The following is a 21,154-nucleotide window of genomic DNA, read 5'->3' as shown; positions in this document are numbered from 1 at the left end:
AAATCAGGCCATGTCTCTACTACCATCTAAATTGCTGTTGCAGCAGTCAATGTAACGGTGTTGATTTAGCCCATTTGGTGAAGACATGCTGAGTCAACGGTAGAGTGCTCTCCTTTTGATGTCTGTACTCCACCTCCCCAAGCTACATCAAAGGGAGAGTGTCTTCCATTGACTTGGGTTGACTTACAGGGTTGGCTATACCATAGCCATGAAAACTGCCCAAGTGTGCCTGAAATTTTGTCAATTTCCCCTTGCCATGGCTTTTTGCAGAGCCATCTTGGAAGGAAATTGATGACCCCTCACCAGCTGGGGCCCAAGCAGAAAGGCTGCCTGCATTCCTGATGGCACAGGATTGGTCAGTTTTCCCCCATGGTAGCTCTTTGCATAGCCAACACAAGGAAAAATGTCATCTCTGCAGGAGCCCATTCATGTTGAGAGGCAGCTAAAATGCTAGTTCCACCCACAAAAAGCTGGCAGGGAGCCTGCCCCCACTGCTGTGGCAATGGGGGAGGATGGCAGGTAGGGGGGGGTCTGTTGAAGCTGGGATGTGGTTTAAATACCACAACCCAACTCCACTGGGCAGCAGGGGAGGGGAGTCTGCTCTCTGGAGCTGTACCCCCTCACCCTCCCCACACAACCTGGACTTGCCCACCTCTTTGTATACCAGGAGGGCCTGGTTGCCCACTAACCCAGTGAGTTGCTGTTTATTCTACTTTGCTTTTTGCTCTGATCCATTAGATTTCAATTATTTATTGATTCAATTATTTATTAAAAATATTGTTATGAATATGAAATAATGCAAAAAGGTGAAATTCAGATACCTGAACTGAATGCTGCATGTGGAGTAAATTTAGGACTATGAATAGTTAGAAATAGTTGAGTTGAGCAGATTTTGAAAATGTCTGTGCTCGCTATTGACAACGATGTATCCTGTGGTAGATTTGAAACGTTAATGCATTTGATCCTTGTTTAGGTTGCTGTATGCACAGCTATGTTGCAAACCGTTCTAGTAAGACTGTTACCATAGTAAATATAAGTAAATGTGACATTTGAGCAATGATTCAGTTGAAAAACGTGGGTGTGCCATGGAATTGTTTGTCTCATTCAAGTGTGCCATGTTACTGAAAAGGTTGGGAACTCAGTTATATATTTTACATAACTGAACGAGTGTAACTTAGGTCGACTTACAGTGTTAGTATGGACCAGCCTTAAGTAATGGTGTTAGAAGACTGAAGTGCAGCAATTCCAAATCTGTTGTCTTATTGTGGTCTATATGGTATTGACATAGTTATGTTCATCTTGATTTATCTGAACTGGATTGGTCAAGAACAACATTGATGTAGACAAAACTTTGTAATCGTGAATCATGACGATTTTCTCATGATGCTAAGGGGAATCTTTGGCACTAGCAAGGCATTTATAACATAAATTGCTGTAGAGAGAGTTGCTTAGCTTCTCTTCCTTTCTTGAGTATTTAATTTCTTGAAGTTGACTGAATATTTACTTATATTACAAATAATACATTGGATTATTTAAGCAAAATCTAATTTGCACTTATTAGTTTTTTGTGTTTTTTATATTTCTGTTGTCACACAATGAAAACAGGTCAGTTTCGTACTGTCCCCTCTAGGTATTATCTCATCAACTTCAATAGGAGTTTCTCATACAATAATATGTTTGTTTCCTGTAGATTGCAGGGGAAATTTTAAAAATGTATTCTAGGAGAATAAGAATTTTGCATTTCTACTGGTCTTGGGTTTTGGAAAAGCTTATTTTTACAAAACCTCAATTTTGGACATAGTTTGATCTGTCAGTACCCTTTCTGAGTGTTTCACTTGCTAATTGACATATGTCAAATTCTTAACATCAGTTCAGATGTACTAGATGCCTGCATATAGTCAGCTACAGGCATTTCATTTCTGTTCCAGGCAGTAATAAACTGATAATCCTCAAGGGATGATTACTTACATACATGTAAGTAGCAGTTTATGGTTGAAATGTTGATTCTGTCTCCTACATTATCTTTTAGCTTTTTGAAGAGAACAGTCAGTCCTTCAACTGAAAGAAGTATGCTGCTGTCCATGGGCTTGTTGCTGTGTGAAATGCTGCATAAAAAATGTCCCTTCCTTGTGGGACTTTCACTCTAGCCAATAACTGTGGAGGAGATGCTACATAAATATCTCATTGGGTGTCCTGTAATTGGAAAAACAGACTGGGAATAACAAATGTAAAATTCTATTCCTGGGTTTAATATCCTCTATGGCTTTTGGTGAACCATATGATCTCTCACTACCAGAAAATGGGAAAACATCTATTTTATAGTGGAGTTGTGAGCTGATCTAGAATGGGCTTGTAAACGTTTTTGAGCTCTAAATGCTAAGTATTATAATTTTGTTATTGTGCCTCATCCTTACTGAGTAAGAACAGCCTCCTAGGGTGACAGAGTAGTTGATCTTCCATGTCTGTTCATATCTTGGCACATCTGAATCTGTTATCAAGGGTATCAGTTGAGATGGCTTTTGAATGGAAATCTCTATCCACTGGTAAGTGTGCTGAAACTGTACCATTTTATCTCTGAATTAAAGGAAGTTCCAGGTGGTAACTTTACTGTACTGTACTATTTCAGACAGTTCTTGTGGTGACTCTGCTGAATATTAGACTTAGTGTTGCAGAATAATAGTCTCTTAAATATTTGGGTTTCATTAGAGACTTTTTTGATTCTTAAATATAACAACAAGGAGTCTCATGGCAAGTTAAAAACTAACAGATTTATTAGGGCACAAGCTTTCTTAATATACGACTCACTTCTTCAGATGCTCAAAGAGAAAGTAAGGGAGGGATACAGAGAAGAAAATGTAACATCTGTGCTAATTATATCATAGTGGAGGTGGCTCACCTTCAACAGTGATGAGAAGATGAGAGAACTTGAAGGGGAAATTACTTACTGTAACATGAGAGCCATTACATATCTCTGTATAGACCTCTTCTGATTTTGTCAAATTTGCATAAGAATTCCAACTCAACAGTTTCACATTGCAGTCTGATTTTGAAGATTTTTGGCCTAAGAATGATAACTTGCAAGTCACTAAGTGTGTGTCCAGAGAGGTTTTTGTATACACTCATCTGTTGCTATATGAGCACAATTAGTTCCAAATATCTGCTTGTAGGTGATAACTCATAAGAGCTACACTAAATTCCCATTAAATACATGTAAAAGTCTCTGATACGAGCACTTGGAACAAAACTTGACATAAACCAGCTGCGTTTAGGTACTTTCCTGATGTATTTGAATAGTTAGGCACCAGAAATAGGATGTAGTCTATGTATGTAGAGTAACCAGACCAAGACTTGTACTAACCGAGGCCAGAGAGAGAGATGTTTTTGAAATTAATAAATGACCTGCCTAATAACTAACTTTCATTAAACCAGTTTTGGTGACAAACTTGTGATCTTTCTCAAATATTTGTTGTATGCCTTTGAGTACTGTAAGGTTAAACAGCTGGAATATTGGGGGCTTGGGGTGAATGGAGTGGCAGTGAACGATATACTTGTAAAACAGCACTACATTGAAAACTGTCTGTCTTGCAAACAAAGGAAGGCTCCTTCCTCTCTAGGAGGAAGGTCTACATGAGGGAATACTACCAAAAGCTCCGAAACAAACCAAAAAATATCTCTCTGGTGCGTGACTGAGAATGTTGTATCTGAACCTTTACACATGAAAGCTAGTGATTCGAAAATCAGAACAAGAGAAGTATATAAGTGACAAATTATTCTGATATTGAAGCAGTATTAAGTATTCTTTTTTGGATTTAACTATCAAGAGCACAGGGACAGGCAGCCTTTAAGTGCCTTTGATATTTATTAATTAAAAATACAACTGATTTCCAAAAAAAATTAAAGTATAGCAGCAATCTGGTATAACCACACCACCTTGAGTTTAAATCAAGATTAATATTCATGCATTACAGTAAACCAGGGTATTGTACAATGGAAGTCACAGCCCCTGTGCAGTTTCAAGATTCAGATTATGAGATACCGTAGGGTAAGGGGGGGGACAAAAATGCAAGAATTATTTGTTACAGATTTAAAGTGCCAGGTTGGACTTTCAGTAATTTTCTAAAATGAACGTATTTAGAGTGCACCATATCTTTTCAGTCTCCATTGGTGAAATTACTGCATAGTTGATGCTCAGGTTGAAAAACATGTTGCTAAATGCCTCTCTGATGTAAATCAGAATAAGACTGCCAGTCTGAAAACAACTTATTTGTCAAAATACAGTGCAACTGATTGTACTTTTGTGACTTTAAACACATACTTCCAATGATCTGAAGAGGGGGGTGTCAACCCCAAGAATTTAAGGAAGGGTAGAGGCAAAGAAGGAATTGGGTTCAGTATTCCCCAAAGATGCGGATTTGGGGGAGAATCACAAAAATTATACTCTTTTATTTTTGATTCTGTCTAATCTGCTATTTCATACCAAACTGAAATTTGGAATACATTTTTAGGGATGGGATTAGAAAGTATAAACAGGTGGAATCTGCTACCCTAAAGGAATGCTCTGTAAAGTTCAGGATTCAGGAGCATTACGTGGGATGGCAGCGTGGTCTGATATGAAAAAATCAAGATTTTAATAATATCACTAGAGTGTGATGATCACAGGTAAATTGCTTTCTGGTTACCTGTTAATAAATATTTTGTAGTGAAACACCTTGGAAAGATGTCCATCACCCCATGTCTTTTAAAACTGTCAAGAGATTCTTTCCCACTATCCTAGTTTGCTGCTGCTAATTTGTAGCTTATTACAAGAGGTCACTCTAGGTTAATGAGAGTGCCTCACTTATCCAGTTACCTCAACAACAGACTTTTTGGTGGCTAGTTGACTTTCCCAAAAGCTTCACTCTTGGGTGTTACATAGCCAAATACTTCTGCTGTACATACATCTTTATTGATTGGCAGACGTGTATCTTCCTGAACATATTCAAAAATTTGCAAAATATTGGTGGGGCTTTACTTTCTTTCTGTCTTTCATGCCAAGGCACTACACTCAATCTGATTTCTCCTGTTTGCTTCAGACTGCCTTTTGACAGAATTGGATCATCTAACGAAATATACAACTTTCAACTTATATGGATCGGTGGGAAGTTTCAGAAGATTAAGTAGTGTGGAAACTATCAACTAGAAGGCTCATGCTGATGGGAGCACAATTTAGGCCTGATGCTGCTCACTTTACTTGCGTGAATAATCCCATTGATTATTTTTGGACAATCATAATGTTTTGTGCTCTTCTCATGGCATCTTGATAATCTTTCATTTTGCAGTGGTTTAAGGCACAGATCAAATGTGAATTATAGTAGAAAAAATGCAGGTTAGTAAATATTGCTTCATTTTTGTTGTCCCTCATTTTGACCTTGGTTACATGAGAAATCTTGGGAGAAGTGTGGCCAGGCCACAACAACACTGGTGTGATCTGGGGGTGGGGGCTGGGCTCGGCTGTAGTCACCCCAGTGTGAGCTCCAGGATGGGGATATAGGGAGCTCGTGGGGGCCAAGCCCACAGCACAAGATCCAGCCTTGGCCTGAGCTCTGGGGTGAGACAGGGTGGAGGGTGGGAGAGAGGGGATTCTGGGACGCAGCTTTGGGTCTGGTGTCAGGGGAGGGAAGTGTGGGCCATGGCTCTGGGCCCAGCTGTGGGATGAGCTGGGGAGAGAGGTGGGCCAGGTTGCTGGAGATAGAAATAGTGGTTTGTCTCAAGTCCCACAGTAGCGGAGTGAGTGAAGCTTAGCCCATTTGTATCATGTTGCTAAATATCATGGAATTTGAAAGAGAGCTAATGTGTATGAACCTAATACCTTTAGGGATAAGCTGAGGTACAAAACTATCATTAGAATCACAGAATTCTGAGACTGGAAGGGACCTTAAAAGATCATTGAGCCCTGGTCCCTTCATGCATGGCGCAGGGCTAAACATTATTGTCAAGACCAGTATTTCTTAAACTTTTTGAAATTATGGAACACCGAATGATATTTTTTTAATGTGGAATCCTTTGAAAATTTTCTTCAAAAAATTGTCGTCAGTCAAAGAAAAAAAACAAAACCCAGCAACATATAGAGCAAAATAAAATGAAGTAATTCAATTAGGTATCATAGCAATGAAGCAGTAGCATTGTTTCTGGTTTTAATAATGGAAAATATATACCATCAGTGTATCATATTAACAAAGTGTCAGATGCTCACGGCACACCTGCAAGTTGTTCCTGGAGTACCAGTGTTCTGTGGAATATAGTTTTAAGAAATGCCACACTAGATCATCTCTTAGAGGAATTTGTGTAACCTGCTCTTAAACATCTCTAATGATGGAGATTCCCCTTCCTGAGCAATTCATCCCAGTGCTGAATCATCCCGACAGGAAGTTTTTCCTCATGTCCAATATGGACCACTTTTGCTGCAATTTAAGCCCATTGCTCTTTAATTTAGCCTAAAAGGTTCGAGGAGAATTTTTCTCTCTTCCTCCTTATTAACAACTTTTTACGTACTTGAAAACTCTTAGGTCCCCTCTAGGGATGTAACATCCCATTTAATTAGTTAACCAGTTAAATGGTAGGTTCAGCTGATTAACTGATTAAAGAGGGGAGTGGCTGGAGACTCTGTGCCAGCCTAGCTGGGCTGGAGTAGCCCCGCTGCCATGGAGAGGGGACTGCTAAGGCTGGGATGGCGTGCCCCTGCCTACAGCATGCCATGGACTGGAGCTGCTCTGGCCCATCTGGAGCATCCCTGCCCACAGCAGCCCTGAGGGTGGAGGGGTGCTCTAGCCTGGGTGGAGCAGCTCCTATCTGCAGTGACCCAGGAGCTCCCTCCAGGGGCACTCCAGCCTATTCATAGCAACCCCTGTCCACAGCGGGGAAACGGCTGGAACAGCCTCCCCGTCTGCCCCCCTCTTTGAATGGTCACACTGGGATCATCACCATGCCTGTGCCCTACCCCAATTCTATAGCAAGCTCGCCAACTTATTCTGAACATATTATTTTTCAAGCCAACTAGGCACACTCAACTGGCCAAACAGCCACATGTGGCCATTGGCTAGCCTGGTGGATGCTGCAGCTGTAGCAGATCATCCTGGAGTACTTGGTACTGAAAATCTGGCTTCCATGCTATTCCAAAAGGGAGGGGTGCAACATCAAATCTATCACCTCTACTGATAGAAGGGTCTGGAGGGAAAATAATTTAGGAAAAACTTTTGGGAAGGGCTCAGGAGACTGAGCTTCTCCATCTGTAAAATAGGGCTGATCATGTTGCCCTCCTTTTGTAAATTATTTTGAAATCTGTCTTTGAGAGGATCTATGAAAGTTTACTAGTACCGTAGGGGCTCAACATTTGTGAGGGTTCCGTGTTCAGAACCCTCACAAATATTGTTTTTTTGCAAATACGGGGGCGGGAGGCGGGGAGGGAAGGTGCCAGGGGTCGCTGGGAGAAGCAGTGGCTCACGAATAATTGAATTTGTGAACATTAAGTTCACAAATTGTGAGACCCTACTGTATTCAGTTCAAACATTCCTCATGTGTGAATCTTGAAGATTGCAAAAGAAGCTATATGCACCTTTTATGTAAGTAAACATAATGATTCACTTCCAGGTTCAAGAAAGCTATTCAAAGAACAGTGACTAGAATTGCTCATATTTAAGACTGGATGAACTGATAAAGAGCTCCTATGACTACCTCTGGTGACTATGATAAAAAAGTCTCTATTGATACTTAAATACTGGATCTCTGGTTTAGATCTGCACCAATTTTCTTTTGAATGCTTTGTATGACTTCAGTTTTCATAGGCTATTTTAATTTACTTTCTTGAGTATATGCTGAAATTGCTGCTCAGAACTTAATGACATCTGTTTTTGATGTTGTGGATGATTAACTGTAACAGAGGAAATGGGCAATTCTTCTGATGTTTTGATTTCTTATGAATCTGTTTCCATAAGTGAATGCCTGCTGCTATCAGTTCTATACTTGGTTGAATTTTAATGGCCCTCCTGCATAGAGAGAGATTGTTATCTCTATTTCAGCACATGATTTCTAAAGAAATCTGGCTTGCATTCAGGGTGGGAAAATGCTGACTGAATATATACTGTGTGCTTTTTAATGCTACAGTTTAATGCAAAAAGTATAAAATAGCTAAGTGATGTATTTAGGGTGCAATCATGGAATGTTAAGCAGTTGGATTTAAATTGTTCCAGCAAAATTCAAGAGTACTGCTGGGTTAAAAGTAAAGCAGTGCAGTCAATTCTTTAACTGTGTTGTAAATTTCTTATCTAGATAAGGAAAATTTACTTTCAGTCTTTCAAGGCTAGGTGTAACTTACATACTCCATCATTTTAATGCCTGTGCTTTACAGTAGGTTTTCTTTCATGGCCCAGTTTTCAGGAGCTACATCAATTAACAGTATCTATAGTATACACTTAATGAAGCTCTTTCTGGAAAGAGTAGATGACTGTAACTTCGTTAAGTCTTTCAGATATCCTAATTATCAAGAGGTAGCTCCTAATGTAACAATCTGATATAGAATAAGATATAAGAATTGCAGCTTCTTTGAATCCATGAATCATCTGGGACTGTCACAGTTGTTATATGCCTATAAAAAATGGAACTTCCTGTTTCCTACACTATACTTACACTGTTATTAAATTATATGTGTGGGGAGGCAGGCCCTGAAGGCAGTTGGTTTAACTTGGATATTTGCTGTAGAGTTGGATATATATTGAGTAAATGGGGAGTCTTCTGATAGATACTATCACTGAGGAATTCCCAGCTGATTTAGTATCAATGCTATTATTGAAAGAGGAACTGGATGCCATCCAACTGTTAGGTCATAGAATGCATCTTCACTTCCTACAAAGACATTAGTTCTAGGGTCTGACATAGAAGATTGAGTTCACCCTTACAGGTATACTGAATTTTTGTATATCTGCTTCAGAGTCCAAATCACTTATGTTTATAAATTTCAAAAATAGAAATCTGTGAAATGCAGTCCTCAGGACAGCAAGATAAAGGTAATCCAATGTGATAATAGTGAGACTTCTGTAGTGATAAGAGCATACATTTATATAAAATATTTTAAAATGCTAATGTATTCTAGCTTTTGATTTTTTTCTTTTTTTTCATGAGTGAATACTTTTAACTTTTTTTAATAGTAACATTTTAAACATCCTTCTTCCCCCTGAACCATACTTGCTCAAGTGAACCAAGTTGATTACTGAATGAGTGTTACAATATAGCTTTCTTGCTTTATGTTCTGGCCTTTTCCTATAAACATCTCATTATATAAAAGTTACTACCTATCATATAAAGTTAACTTCCATCATGTTCTAAAATTTTTAGAATACACTGCACATTGTGTTTGCATGGCTTATAGATAATTCTTCTATGATAAAGGCATTTCACTTTGGCCTTGTGTTTCATGCGAGGCAAGACTTAGGCATTTCTCATTCAGAGCATGCATTGAGTTATAGCTTTTGGCATATTTAATCTGTGAATGACCCACCAGCTTGAGGTACTATGAAGCCTGAATATTCTAATGTAACTATAATGTATTATAATTGCTGCAAAGGTCTGATCACTGAAACATTGTGGTGGGAACTAATGGAAAGTGGGAACTTCTTGCTGCTCGTTTTGCATGTCATGAAATCTTTATTCTTGGAGTTAATGGGTTAAACCTTCTGTCCCTCCAAATAGGAGATGCAGGTATTGGAAGATTTTACAAAGCGCTTCTGTTCAGCCAATGGGCCATGCAATTCTGGATTCCCATTTTTTAAAAAACCCACAGAATAGCTGTTTTCAGTGGCAGGGTAGCAAAAACGTCAACATTCAAGGATATCAGTTGCCCAGGAAGAAAACAAGAACAAGATTAATCTTGACAGTTTCTCCCACTGCATTCAGAAACTAAAAGTAGAAGAGTAACAGAGAGGAAGTAGAATGTTAGAGCTATACCTAAGTTTTTGTTCTTGCAAAATTTTGGTTTTTTTCCTTGTCTATTCAAACTGTATGGATGGCTTCTTTTTTTTTTTTTTAAATAAATATGAATGGATGGAATTGTGAGTCACAAAAGAAAAGTTAAAATGACCAAAGTCTTAAATTTGATTTAGTGAGGATATGAAGGTGTTTAAAATGGTCTGTGTGATATAAATTCCTGTATCATTTGCTGGTGTTTGCAACATCTTTTTTATACTCGCCTTATTTTCTGCTATGTATTGGGGAGAAAATATTCTGGCATTGTATAATGAATACTTATGTTGAAAAGAGATGCATTCAGTTCCACAAACACACAAAAACTCCCAGAAATATAAATGCAAGTCTTACAATAAAGACAAACTGAAAGGGATATGGCAAGTTAATATGGGTTCTAACAAAATGGTCTCTGCAGATGTATCTAAAGGGGCCGAACTGGATGCAGTGCCTCACAGTCTCGGAGATCTACTCTGAAGCCGTATAACCATTTTACGGAAAGGGTGGGAAGGCTTGTTCTCTAGCTTGCAGATCAGGTGTTCCAACTATTAAAGAATCATAAAGTCATAGGACTGGAAGGGACCTCGAGAGGCAATCAGGTCATGTCCCTGCAATCATGGAAGGATGATGTACCATCTGGACCAGGGGTAGGGGCCTTTTTTTGGTTGGGGGCCACTGACCCATAGAAAAATCCATTGAAGACCACACACAAAAGAAGCAAAACTTAAAAAGAAACAACAACTAACCAAAACTCACTGACATGGCTCCCAACAAGCGCTCTAAGCCTGTGAGGGAGGAGTGGACCCCGAGGTTAAGAAACTTGTTATAGAGCTGGAACATGCACTACAGGCCGAATCTAGCCCATGGGCTGTAGGGTTTCCACCCCTTGTCTAGACCATCAGTAACGAGTATTTATCTCACCTACTCTTAAAAATCTATAATGATGGAGATTCTACAACCTCCCAAAGCAATGTTTCCCAGCAGTTAACCACTGTGACAGGAATTTTTTCCTAATGTCCATCCTAAACTTCCATTGCTGCTTGTCTTATCAGAGGTTAGGGAGAAATCCAGAACCTTATTTGACACTTAACATAAATTGCTAAATTAAATAAGCAAGCATTTTAATGAATCCTTTTCTTACATTTGAGCATTTAATACTTTAAAATTGCCATTTAATACTGACGCAGGGTCTGCTATTTAGTTTTGTGCAGAGGAAAACTCTTTTTTTCTAATGCAGATCAACTTAAAAATTGTATCTCAAAGGACATTGTGTGTGGTACCTTCCTGCAGAAATACCACAGGGTACACTGGCATTTAGCAGTCTCTCATGTTAATGATGATATGTTAAACTTATAATTCAGCATCTTTAAAACTTCATTGCACTGTGATCCCCTTCTGTCCACAAAAATTACTGTTGGGGGTCTACAGCTGATAAATGGAATCTGAGGTGCTTCTCCTGGTACAGACTTCTGTTCCCATGACTTCCTTTCTTTTATACCAAACATAACAGTACAATGAATGGGTGTTAGTGGAACATGCGGCACAATGACACTACAAGCTGTCCTATTCTAAAAGTGAATCGAGAGGTGTCTTCAAGACACTATGTGCTGTACAGCTTTTTAAAGGAACCAGTATTCAAACTAATTGTTTAATTTAAGAGCAAAACTTATCTTCAGTTTCTTAACATAAGGTCAGTTGCTTTAAAAGCTTGGAATAAGTTATTCCTTCTTGTAGGATTTCAATCAAAATTTAAAATTGAACTAATCCAGATTTCTTATTGCATTAACATAAAATTTGATAGTAATATTTTGCTGCATGCTGGTCTTCCCTCATTATTCTACTGTCTTGGATTTGCCATTCTGAAATTGTTTGGTTAGTGACTTATCTAACTGGAGATTTATCTTACTTCTTGTAGAAGCGGTGTTTCCAAATTTCTTGGAATGAAGTTGGCTACACTAACCTCATTTTGTTGAAGCTACTTGGCATTGCAGTCTCCATTCTCTCTTAATATTCTTTTCTCCTTCTCTTCATCCATGGTGTGCCAATGTCTTTTAATTTAGTGCCTGGGCCTGTAACCGTTACTCATGAGGTGATTTTTTTTTTTTTAAACTTCAAGGATCAACCCCCTTAATTTTAAAGTCATTGTGATAAGGACCCTGTTGTCCAGCCATGTCTGTATTGCACTGTCTATGGCTATTGGACCCTGTAAATATTTGTTCAATTAAGCTAGTATTTCCCAGTTTGTGAGCAGTTTGCACATCCTGGACTCTAAACCACCATGCCCCTCTCTTCCAAACAGTTGAAAGTAGAATTTGTCAGAACTATGATCCTGGCAGATATCCAAGATGCTTACCTCTGTAGGCTGACAGCCAATGCCAAAAATATCTAAGATTTTTTCTGAGCTGTATCTGTGCACTGTCATTGCACGCTGTCATCAGATACCTGAGTTTTCATGAATGTTATGATATTGGTTACATCCTGCTTAAGATAAAGTGTAGGTACTAAATCTTCTTGCCCCATTCCCTCTTTGTCCGATGGTAACCGGGCAACATCTGAATCAGCAGATGGTGGGCTTATTATCTGCCCTTCTTCCAGCTAGTCTGTGACAGAATAGGACTAATCAAAAGAACATCTGTCACAAGAGAAAGTCTTAAACATCTAGTTTGAGCTACACACAATACTTACTCTGCTTGTAGTTTTGTGCCTGGAGGTAACTTCTTCTGTGCTGAAGTATGGAGGTTTGTTATGGGTTTATTTTAGTCATCCACTTGAGAAAAGGAATGGAAATTTGTGATTGGTGCTTCCTTCTTGCTGCTTGCAAGAGAGACATGGGAAAGAAGAACTTGACTTGCAACCTCAAACAACGAAAGAGATTATCAAAAAGAGAAGGCATGTTTGCATAAAGCAAAGTGTTCTGTCATAAATAATAGAGCCATTCATTTAAATGTATTTTCTGTCTTCTGTGCCAAAACATGCAATTGATCTTTGACTGCTTTTTATTTGTCTTTAGAAAATAACAGCACAGTTAATCCCATTATTTTTGAGGAGATATAAACCAGAGCACTACTGTCAGATTACAGGTTTTCAAAGAGCAAAATATCAAAAAAGAAATACTTAAAGCAGGTGTTAATACTGTCACAATAGTATCTTCATAGTTTATTATAAGCATCATCTTGACCATTCTTCTACCTGTTAGGTGGAAGGGGAAGAGGCAGAAGTCTCCTCTCCACAGAAAAGTTCTCATGTGTAATCCCTGTACAGAAGATGGTGGTGGTTTTTTGAAAGAAATTTTCGGACTTTGAAACTGTTTATTAACAGGTCTGTAATATTGTTTCCTATTTCTGAAATGCTAACAGTTAAAAAGAATGCTTAGATTAAATGGCAATGGATTATCCTAAATGAAATGTGTAGTATAGGAAGAAAACATGCAGGCTGGTATGCATCAGTTATGTCACATGCAGACTTGTTCAGTGTGATTGCTAGAGTTGCTTAGCAATGGTCTTATCTCCATAACACCACAGATGCTATTATAGGCTATGTACAGATTTACAAAAGATTGTGTATTTCATTTTTGTGACTATTATCCTTTTGTTTCTGCAGCTCTTCAATCAGCTGTTCATTGGCAGTTCACAACTCTAGATAACCAAGACGATGGCTGCCAATAAGAATAAGAACCAGAGTTCCTTGGTCCTGCATAAAGTAATCATGGTTGGCAGTGGAGGTGTGGGCAAGTCAGCACTTACGCTTCAGTTCATGTATGATGAGGTAAGAAGAGTCAGCACAATCTGTTTAGATTATTGCTCTACATCCAGTACGCTCCCTGTTTTCCGCATGTGGCAGATGGGACACCAGAGTGTGGCAAAATGCGGCTCAGCAGAGCTGCACATGTGGAGCTCCCTCTGCTTGCTCCCTCCATGTGTCCCACCACTTGATGGGACAAGCGTGTGGCAGCAGTGACAGAGGCGGCTCCTGCAGCCTTGGCGGCCGCGGCCCACCATGCGGCTCTAGCCACAGCCTGGCGTGGCCCCTGCAAGTGGCATGTGCAGTGATGGTGGCTGGCATGAGTGGCTCATGTGGCAGCGGCTTCAGCTGTGGGTCAGGCAGCAGTTCTGGTGAGTAATCTTGGCTGGTGGGGGGGCGTGGCATCTGGCTAAGAGGGGCAGTGCCTTGCTTAGCATGGGGGCAATAGAGTGGGGGCTGTGGTGTTGGTGAAATTTCTTTTGGACACCACTGCTCTAAATGAATAATCAACAGTCTGGCCTAAGTGTTAACAGATATGGACTATTTGTACTAAGCTGAGGTAGTAAGTTCCAGAATCAAGATGCTCTGCTAGTAACCATCCTAGAGGCAAATCTTTCTCTTCCTTAATGTATAGGAAACCCAGTTGGAGCACCTCAGACCACATCTGGTACAAAAATGTCTCAAGTTGAACAGTATGGTTGCCTGGCGCTGCATATCTGAGTCACTTATGTTTTTATAAATCAGAACCAGGATTGTAAACCCCACTTAGAATTCTTTTTAACCATGTAGGGCAGATTATAGAGCACTGATGTGTATTTGCGACAATCTATGCCATTTAATAGTAGAGCTGCTGTGTTCTACGCCGGCTTTTGCTTCTGAATTGATATAATGTGTATTCCTATGCAGATGGGATTCTAACTATGAGATGAACAAAACAATAATCATACCAATGTCTACATCTCAGAGACAAGGTCACAGCTTCTTTTGCTATGTCAGTTTATACCAGCAGACCAGCCTTGAGCTTATTCTGGAGTACACTCATAGTTTTTCAGTTATTATGTAACAATGGCTTCTTCTGTTGGCTATGTATCGTTGGCAGGCAGACTCTGAATTAACTCAGTGGTATAAAATTCCCAGTCCTGTATCTGTCTGTAATAGTTAAAATACTAAAGCTAAAAAGCTGGCATTAAATAGTTGATAGTGATTAAAATAAAAAGGCCCTTTGAGGCATAAATACTTGATGGTGGCCATAAAAAGGGAAGAGGAATGTGCTGAAGCAAATGTCCAAAGAAAGGAAAAAGTCAGGGGTACTGTAGATTTTTCTTTTTCTTTTTTCCCCTTTCTTATGTTCCCCAGTTTGTGGAAGACTATGAACCTACGAAAGCCGACAGTTATAGAAAGAAAGTAGTGTTGGATGGGGAAGAAGTCCAGATAGATATTCTGGATACAGCAGGACAGGAGGATTATGCAGCTATTCGAGACAACTACTTCCGCAGTGGGGAAGGGTTTCTACTTGTCTTCTCAATAACCGAACATGAATCCTTTACAGCTACCGCAGAGTTTAGGTAAGCACTGTAGTTGGATGTAGGGGGGGAAAAAAGCAGTCAGTTTCTCAAGATGCTTTCTGATATCTTTCATGTATTTATGTATGTCTGAATGAGTTTTACAAGGTGAATATGGAATGTTTGTTCTAAAGCTCAGTAATGGGTAAAGGATGAAAAGATTGAGTGGCTGCTCAAATATTCATCTTACAGGGAACACAGATGTGGACCCATTATTTCTTTTGAGCCTTGTAGATGTTGGAGTGTCACTTAGATATTCCCAATTGAGGAGAAAAACAAAGTCTGTTTTCTAGTTTGGAAGTGCTAATTTAAATTTCTTGGTGTGAAACCGTAAGTGTTACTTCGTAACTTTATGCTAGAGAATTGGTCAGTTAGTTTTTTAATGATCCTTTGAGTGCTTCTGCTGTAAGTGTTTTTGCTTCATTTCTAAAATGCCTGTGATGTATTTTAATATTGATTTGACCTTTGTCTTCCACTGGAACATCATCTCCGGAGCTTCTCTCATTTATGGAACATCTTCAGTTTTATCGTAACACCACATATTTTGAAATCACAATATCTCTGATTGCTGAGCTGGGAAAGAGAATAGAATCTTATGTTTTGGTTCTCTGAAATAGTTGCTTAAAAATAACTGGCTACAGCTCAGATTGGTATTTCTGCAGCAAATAAAATAGCTGACAACTAGTACTTATATTGTGTGCTATGAAAAAGCCTTGTGGATAACCATGTTAATCTGTAATGGGAATTCTGTACATATATATGTAAAAAAACAAAGTTGCAATAACTTGAAATATGATACAGGACTCTCTTGATTCTTAACAATTAATGCAAATGCTTGAGAACTTGAAAAACTAAATCTGCTCTCTGATTTGTTGAGGTAAACTACCAACTTACTTTGATGTAACGGTGTTGCTCATGGGATGAAAAATCCATACGTCTGAGCAACAGAGTTGCTCCAACCTAACTGCTGGTTTAGACAGCTCTATGTTGAGAAGATCTTGTCCTGTTGACATAGTTACTGCTTCTCATAGAGGGGGATTAATGACCTTACTAGAGAAGCTTTCCCATTGGCATACTGGTGTGTTCACAAAAGCAGTGCATGTAGACAAGTCCTAAATAAAAACACTAAAAAAATAAAACAATAAAAAAGAGGCCCAAATGTAGCCTCTTTACAAACCTTGCCATCCAACTCTGATTTTTTTTTTTTTGGTCTTGTTTCCTCAGCATTTTAGTACAAAGAAATAAACCATTAAATAGGTGACCAGTGTTGCCAGGGCGGCCCTCTGGCCAGGCCCTATCCCACATATATAATCAGTGTGTCCAGGCCCTGGATCAGGGTGGGGTGGCAAGCAGGTCAGGGGCTCAGGCTTAGCACACAGCTAAGTCTCCTAGCTCTGGCAGGACAGCCAACAAGGGTAGGCATTTTACCTAGCAAAATGGGGGGAGACTGCCATCCATGGATTGGGATGTGAGGAATGAAGGCCCACCTGCTCCACTGTGTCCCAGTTGGGGGCTGCAGCAGTGGCAGACTGATCTTCCACTGAATCAGTGGAGATCCTGACTGCAACATGCTGACTTGCTCATGAGTGCTCTTTCACACTGCCAGACACAGGTCAGCTGCCCCTGGACCACTTTCTAATTTCCCCTGTGGGCATACCTGACTTAATAGTAGGTCCTCTGGGTCACTGGAGAATGGAGCCTCCATCAGGGCTTGCTGTTCTTCTGGGTCAGGGTCTGTCACTGTCAGTGATCCTGGCAGTCCTGAGCCTTTTGAACTTCCTGTGCTGCCCCTGACTTCTGGGAGGATGGTGGGGTGGGGCAGTGTTCCACCCAGGATGCAGAGAAGGTTTCCTCCCTTTCTGGGTCTGTAGGAGCACACTCAGCCTCAGTACAGTCCCTGTTGTCTGCTGAACCTCTTCCTAGATATTTCTTGCCCTTTCCCTATGACCTAGCAGTTTGGGAACAGGTAGTGCTTTGCTTGTCTTCATGGAAAGGTAAAATTTCTTCAGCTAGACAGGGCTGCTTTATAGTAGAATCTTGTGGGTTAGGAATAAGGGGAAAAACAAGGTTTGAGTAAAGAGATGAGACCCAAAGAAAACATCTTTTAGGAAATGTGAATGCAAAGCCCATTACTTTCAGCAGGAGTGGGCTCAGGCAGATTATGAATTTAGTTAACGGTAGTGTTTAATTGGGCTGGTAATGGAAAGAGTCTGGTAACTCCCTCAGTATGAAAACATGGGGGTTTTCATCTTTCACTATTGGAAAGATTGGGGAGGATTAGCTACCCATCACACTGGACAAAATGCTAATTTTTAATCTTATGCTGACAACCACTCGACTTCTCTTCCTTTTGAAGGTTCAAAAATTGTATAGGAAAGCACTGACATGACACAATTAATGTAAATAATTATTAGATTATCTATAAGCAGATCCTTTATCATAGTTTTATTCCAAGTCAGGCTAGAAATCCTGCTGATATTCAGAATTTGCTGGTTGATACGTGTCTTTTCTGTTTTGTCTTTTTGCCTGCCTATGTGACCCACAGAAGCTAACCCTTAGTATCTTGTGAATTTAATAGCGATTGTGTTCAAGTGCATAATTTTTCAGTTGTAAAACATTGTTCACTTGAAGTGACACTAATTGGGGCATCTGTTAAATGCAATCAGCAATTAATAGAAAATAGATACTTTTACTAGCTTTTCTGCCTAATCTTGATAGATTAGATATTGTAATTTAATTGCATGTAAAAACATGCTTGTGGGTGTTTATTACATATTCCTTCATCACATAATGAAATATGAAAAACGAGCTAAAAAGAGCTGCATACTTCATCTCCTGAAAGAATATACTGCAAGTCAACACCAGCGTATGCTGCTAGCACAAGATTTCCAAGCTTTGGCAGGAACTCTGAACTTTAACTGGGTTCCTGGCTGTTTACACAGTACCTTTGAAAATTATGATGCTGCTACTTGTTGTTTTAAGCTCTTTTTATTGATAAAAATGATAAAGCTCCCCCCCCCATCCCGCAAATAAATCAAGTGGTAACAAGCTGCTTTCAGATATCAAACCGTAACCTTCCTCACATTTTATTGGGCTTTAATATGATCTAATCAGGCTTTTAGTGGAAGCAAACACACATGCTGTTGGAGGAAAGGATAGCTGTGTGGTTAGATCATGGGCCCTGAGCCAGGCAGCAGGGTTTTGCTTTGCAGCAATGAGACATTCCACAACTCCCTGAATTCTACCCCTTCCCCCACAAGTTTTCCCTTCTGTGAATTTCCCAATTTAGAGAGAGACTTACTTATTTGTAAAGCCCTCGGCGATCCTCCAGTGGAAGGCACTGTAGAAAAGTAAAATGGTATTGGAAAATTACCTAGAGTATTAGTCACGATATTAGCATGAGCATGGGGACAAGCAGTGTGCACTCAGATTCTCTCAGTGGATTCCTGGCTCTATCCTCCTTTGCTATCAGTTGATGTATTTCCCTCCCCCAGATGGGGTGAGCGCCCAGTCTGCTCATGCACAAGCATATCTTCAGGAATTGCCTAGGCTGGACACTTGTAAAATAGCAAACTGGAGCACTATTTGTACTTTCATGAAGCACCAGGCTTTACTCCAAGTCTTCTCTGTCAATGCAGCCTTGGGAATTGTAGTGTTAGAGAGCTGCCACTTGCATCCTCACCTTTCTGCCTATCTTTGACCAGTGCTTGACATTCACCCATGTGTGGAATGCACATAGGGACTAGCACTGAACTTGGTAGTGCAGGTTATTTACCTATAAGTGGAGATTCTTTGAGATGCGTGGTTCCCTCTCTGAATTCTGCTACCTGACCTCCTTCCCCTCGGTTGTCTCATGATTGGATTTGTGGTAGAGAAGAAAATAGAGACATGGTTGATCCAGGAGATCCAGGGCACAGGCATGGACAAAAAGGCCATAAATGTAGGAGTGTTCAGTCTCAGACACAAAGTGTACACATATATTCCCACGTGGAATATACATTGGGATCACGTATCTGAAATAACTTCCAGTTACAAGTAATTAACCTCCATTTCCTATAGCTTACAATTTAGATGGGCTCTGAGCTTGCCGTGTTACCATTCTAAATTTGGAATCCTTTACCCATTAGTGAGTATGCATGAGGCCATCCTGAAATGGCTGTTTAGAGGTACAGTACTTTTTGGCACAGTATGAGGGTTGTTTGCTTATTCCTGGTATCAAGTGTTTTATTTTTGTTGCTCTCAGGAAGCTAACTCAGCTGTTCCGTTTTTAATATCTGATGAATTAGGGAACAGATCCTGCGTGTGAAGGCTGAAGAGGACAAAATCCCTTTGCTTGTGGTGGGAAATAAATCTGACCTGGAAGAGCGCAGGCAAGTGCCTGTAGAGGAGGCCAGAAGTAAAGCAGAGGAGTGGGGTGTGCAGTATGTAGAAACTTCTGCCAAAACTAGAGCAAATGTAGATAAGGTAAGGCAACTAGCTTAATTTTTCACTGGAACAGAATCACTCATTCAGTACTGAGTGACTAATTCTTACCACTTTCTGGGATAAAGGCATGATTCATTGTTGGTTTTTTTTGTTCCTCACAATAGTCTGCACTTGTAACATTTGAATGTTTCAATTAATGAATATCTTGCCCATTAAAGTAAACGTGTGTTTTGTTTCTGTCTATGTAACCTGTTAAAATCCCATTAATTTTCTTTATATACAAGTTCAGTGAGCCCTTCTGCAATGGCAATTTTTCAGATGACAATTCAAAGCATAATAAATCTATTAGCTCTGAGAATTCACTGAAGTGCGGGGTCATTTAAATTATAGCTTGAAATGCTTAATAGTGGTGTATACTAAGTTCTGCCCATCATAAAACAATTAAAATGAAGATAATTTCAGCACTTCTGAAGTTTGGTTTTTCCTTCTTTTGTATCACCAATTCACATATGGCACTTCTGATATTTTGTTGAATATCTGCCAAATACTGACAGCCAGTTCGGCTTTGCTTTCTGATCACTGAGAGAATCTTCAGTTTCTGAAAAACAGAGAATTTTTTTTTTTTTTTAGTGCTTACCTATCCTGTACCATGAGTCCCCACACGCTCCATACCTGCCTTTCTTAAGATTCAGTATTCTCCAGCTTGATGTCACTTGTGGGTTTTTGGATTGAATTTGCTTTTCAATTTCTGAATAGATGGATTGTGATAACCCTTTTAGCAAGTGGATGTGCATATATGCTTTTTGCAGCTTGTCAGATACTGGGATCCTCTTCCTTTTTCTGTGGAGAATATGAAAATGCATCCCCTCACACATCCACAGACAATAACTTGCAATGTTGGAATTAAAAATATAATGGACATTTAGTGTGCCTTCAATGTTTGACTATTGGCTGAATTGCTTACAGTCTACAGTCGGAGAACAAATCTTCTAGCACTCTTTTTCTAGGATGGGTTGAACAGTTTAACTCTTAACTGTATCTGAGGGCTGGTTTTAACTTTTATATTCAGTAAACTGCGTCCTTTTCAGTCTGTTTGGCTGCATCTACATTAGCAAGTTGTTGGTTTTTTTTTCTGGAAAAGCCTGGACTTTTGCAAAAAAAAAAAAAAAAAATGCAGAATGTACACACCAAAATGCACTCTTTCAATCTGAAATTGAAAGAATGTGGCCCTGTTTCTGGTGATCCTCTTTCGGATGAGGAAGAGTGCCTTTTTCCAAAAGATTTTTGTGGGGAAAAAAAAAGCGGATGTAGACACTCAGCAGGCCCTTCTTTTGAAAGACCAGTCCTCGTGGCTTTGGCTTTTTCGATCCCTGGCCCATTCTTTCAAAAGAATGGATTGATCTTTTAAGCCACTTTTTCGATGTGGACGCGATCTT

At 39.6% G+C, this 21,154-nt stretch overlaps 1 protein-coding gene across 6 annotated transcripts in view; it reads left to right on the top strand.

Annotated features, from left to right (window-relative positions):
• The window catches only part of RALB (RAS like proto-oncogene B), a 56,257-nt gene that overhangs the window by 27,589 nt on the left and 7,514 nt on the right, over positions 1-21,154 (top strand). For 3 of the 6 annotated variants that reach the window (XM_075001231.1, XM_075001228.1, XM_075001229.1), the window contains 4 exons: positions 13,187-13,308; positions 13,591-13,755; positions 15,088-15,296; positions 19,580-19,757. In XM_075001231.1, coding sequence (XP_074857332.1) covers positions 13,642-13,755; positions 15,088-15,296; positions 19,580-19,757 — 501 coding nt within the window. In that variant the 5' untranslated portion in view covers positions 13,187-13,308; positions 13,591-13,641. Of the gene's footprint in view, positions 1-5,248; positions 5,366-13,186; positions 13,309-13,590; positions 13,756-15,087; positions 15,297-19,579; positions 19,758-21,154 lie in introns of those variants that run through there. The other 3 variants (XM_075001232.1, XM_075001227.1, XM_075001230.1) reach the window with 2 other exon arrangements.

This window comes from Carettochelys insculpta, chromosome 8 (genome assembly GCF_033958435.1).
Source record: "Carettochelys insculpta isolate YL-2023 chromosome 8, ASM3395843v1, whole genome shotgun sequence".
NCBI lineage: Eukaryota > Metazoa > Chordata > Testudines > Carettochelyidae > Carettochelys > Carettochelys insculpta.
The sequence above is the reverse complement of the archived record's forward strand: the minus strand, read 5'-3'. Positions and strand labels throughout refer to the sequence as shown.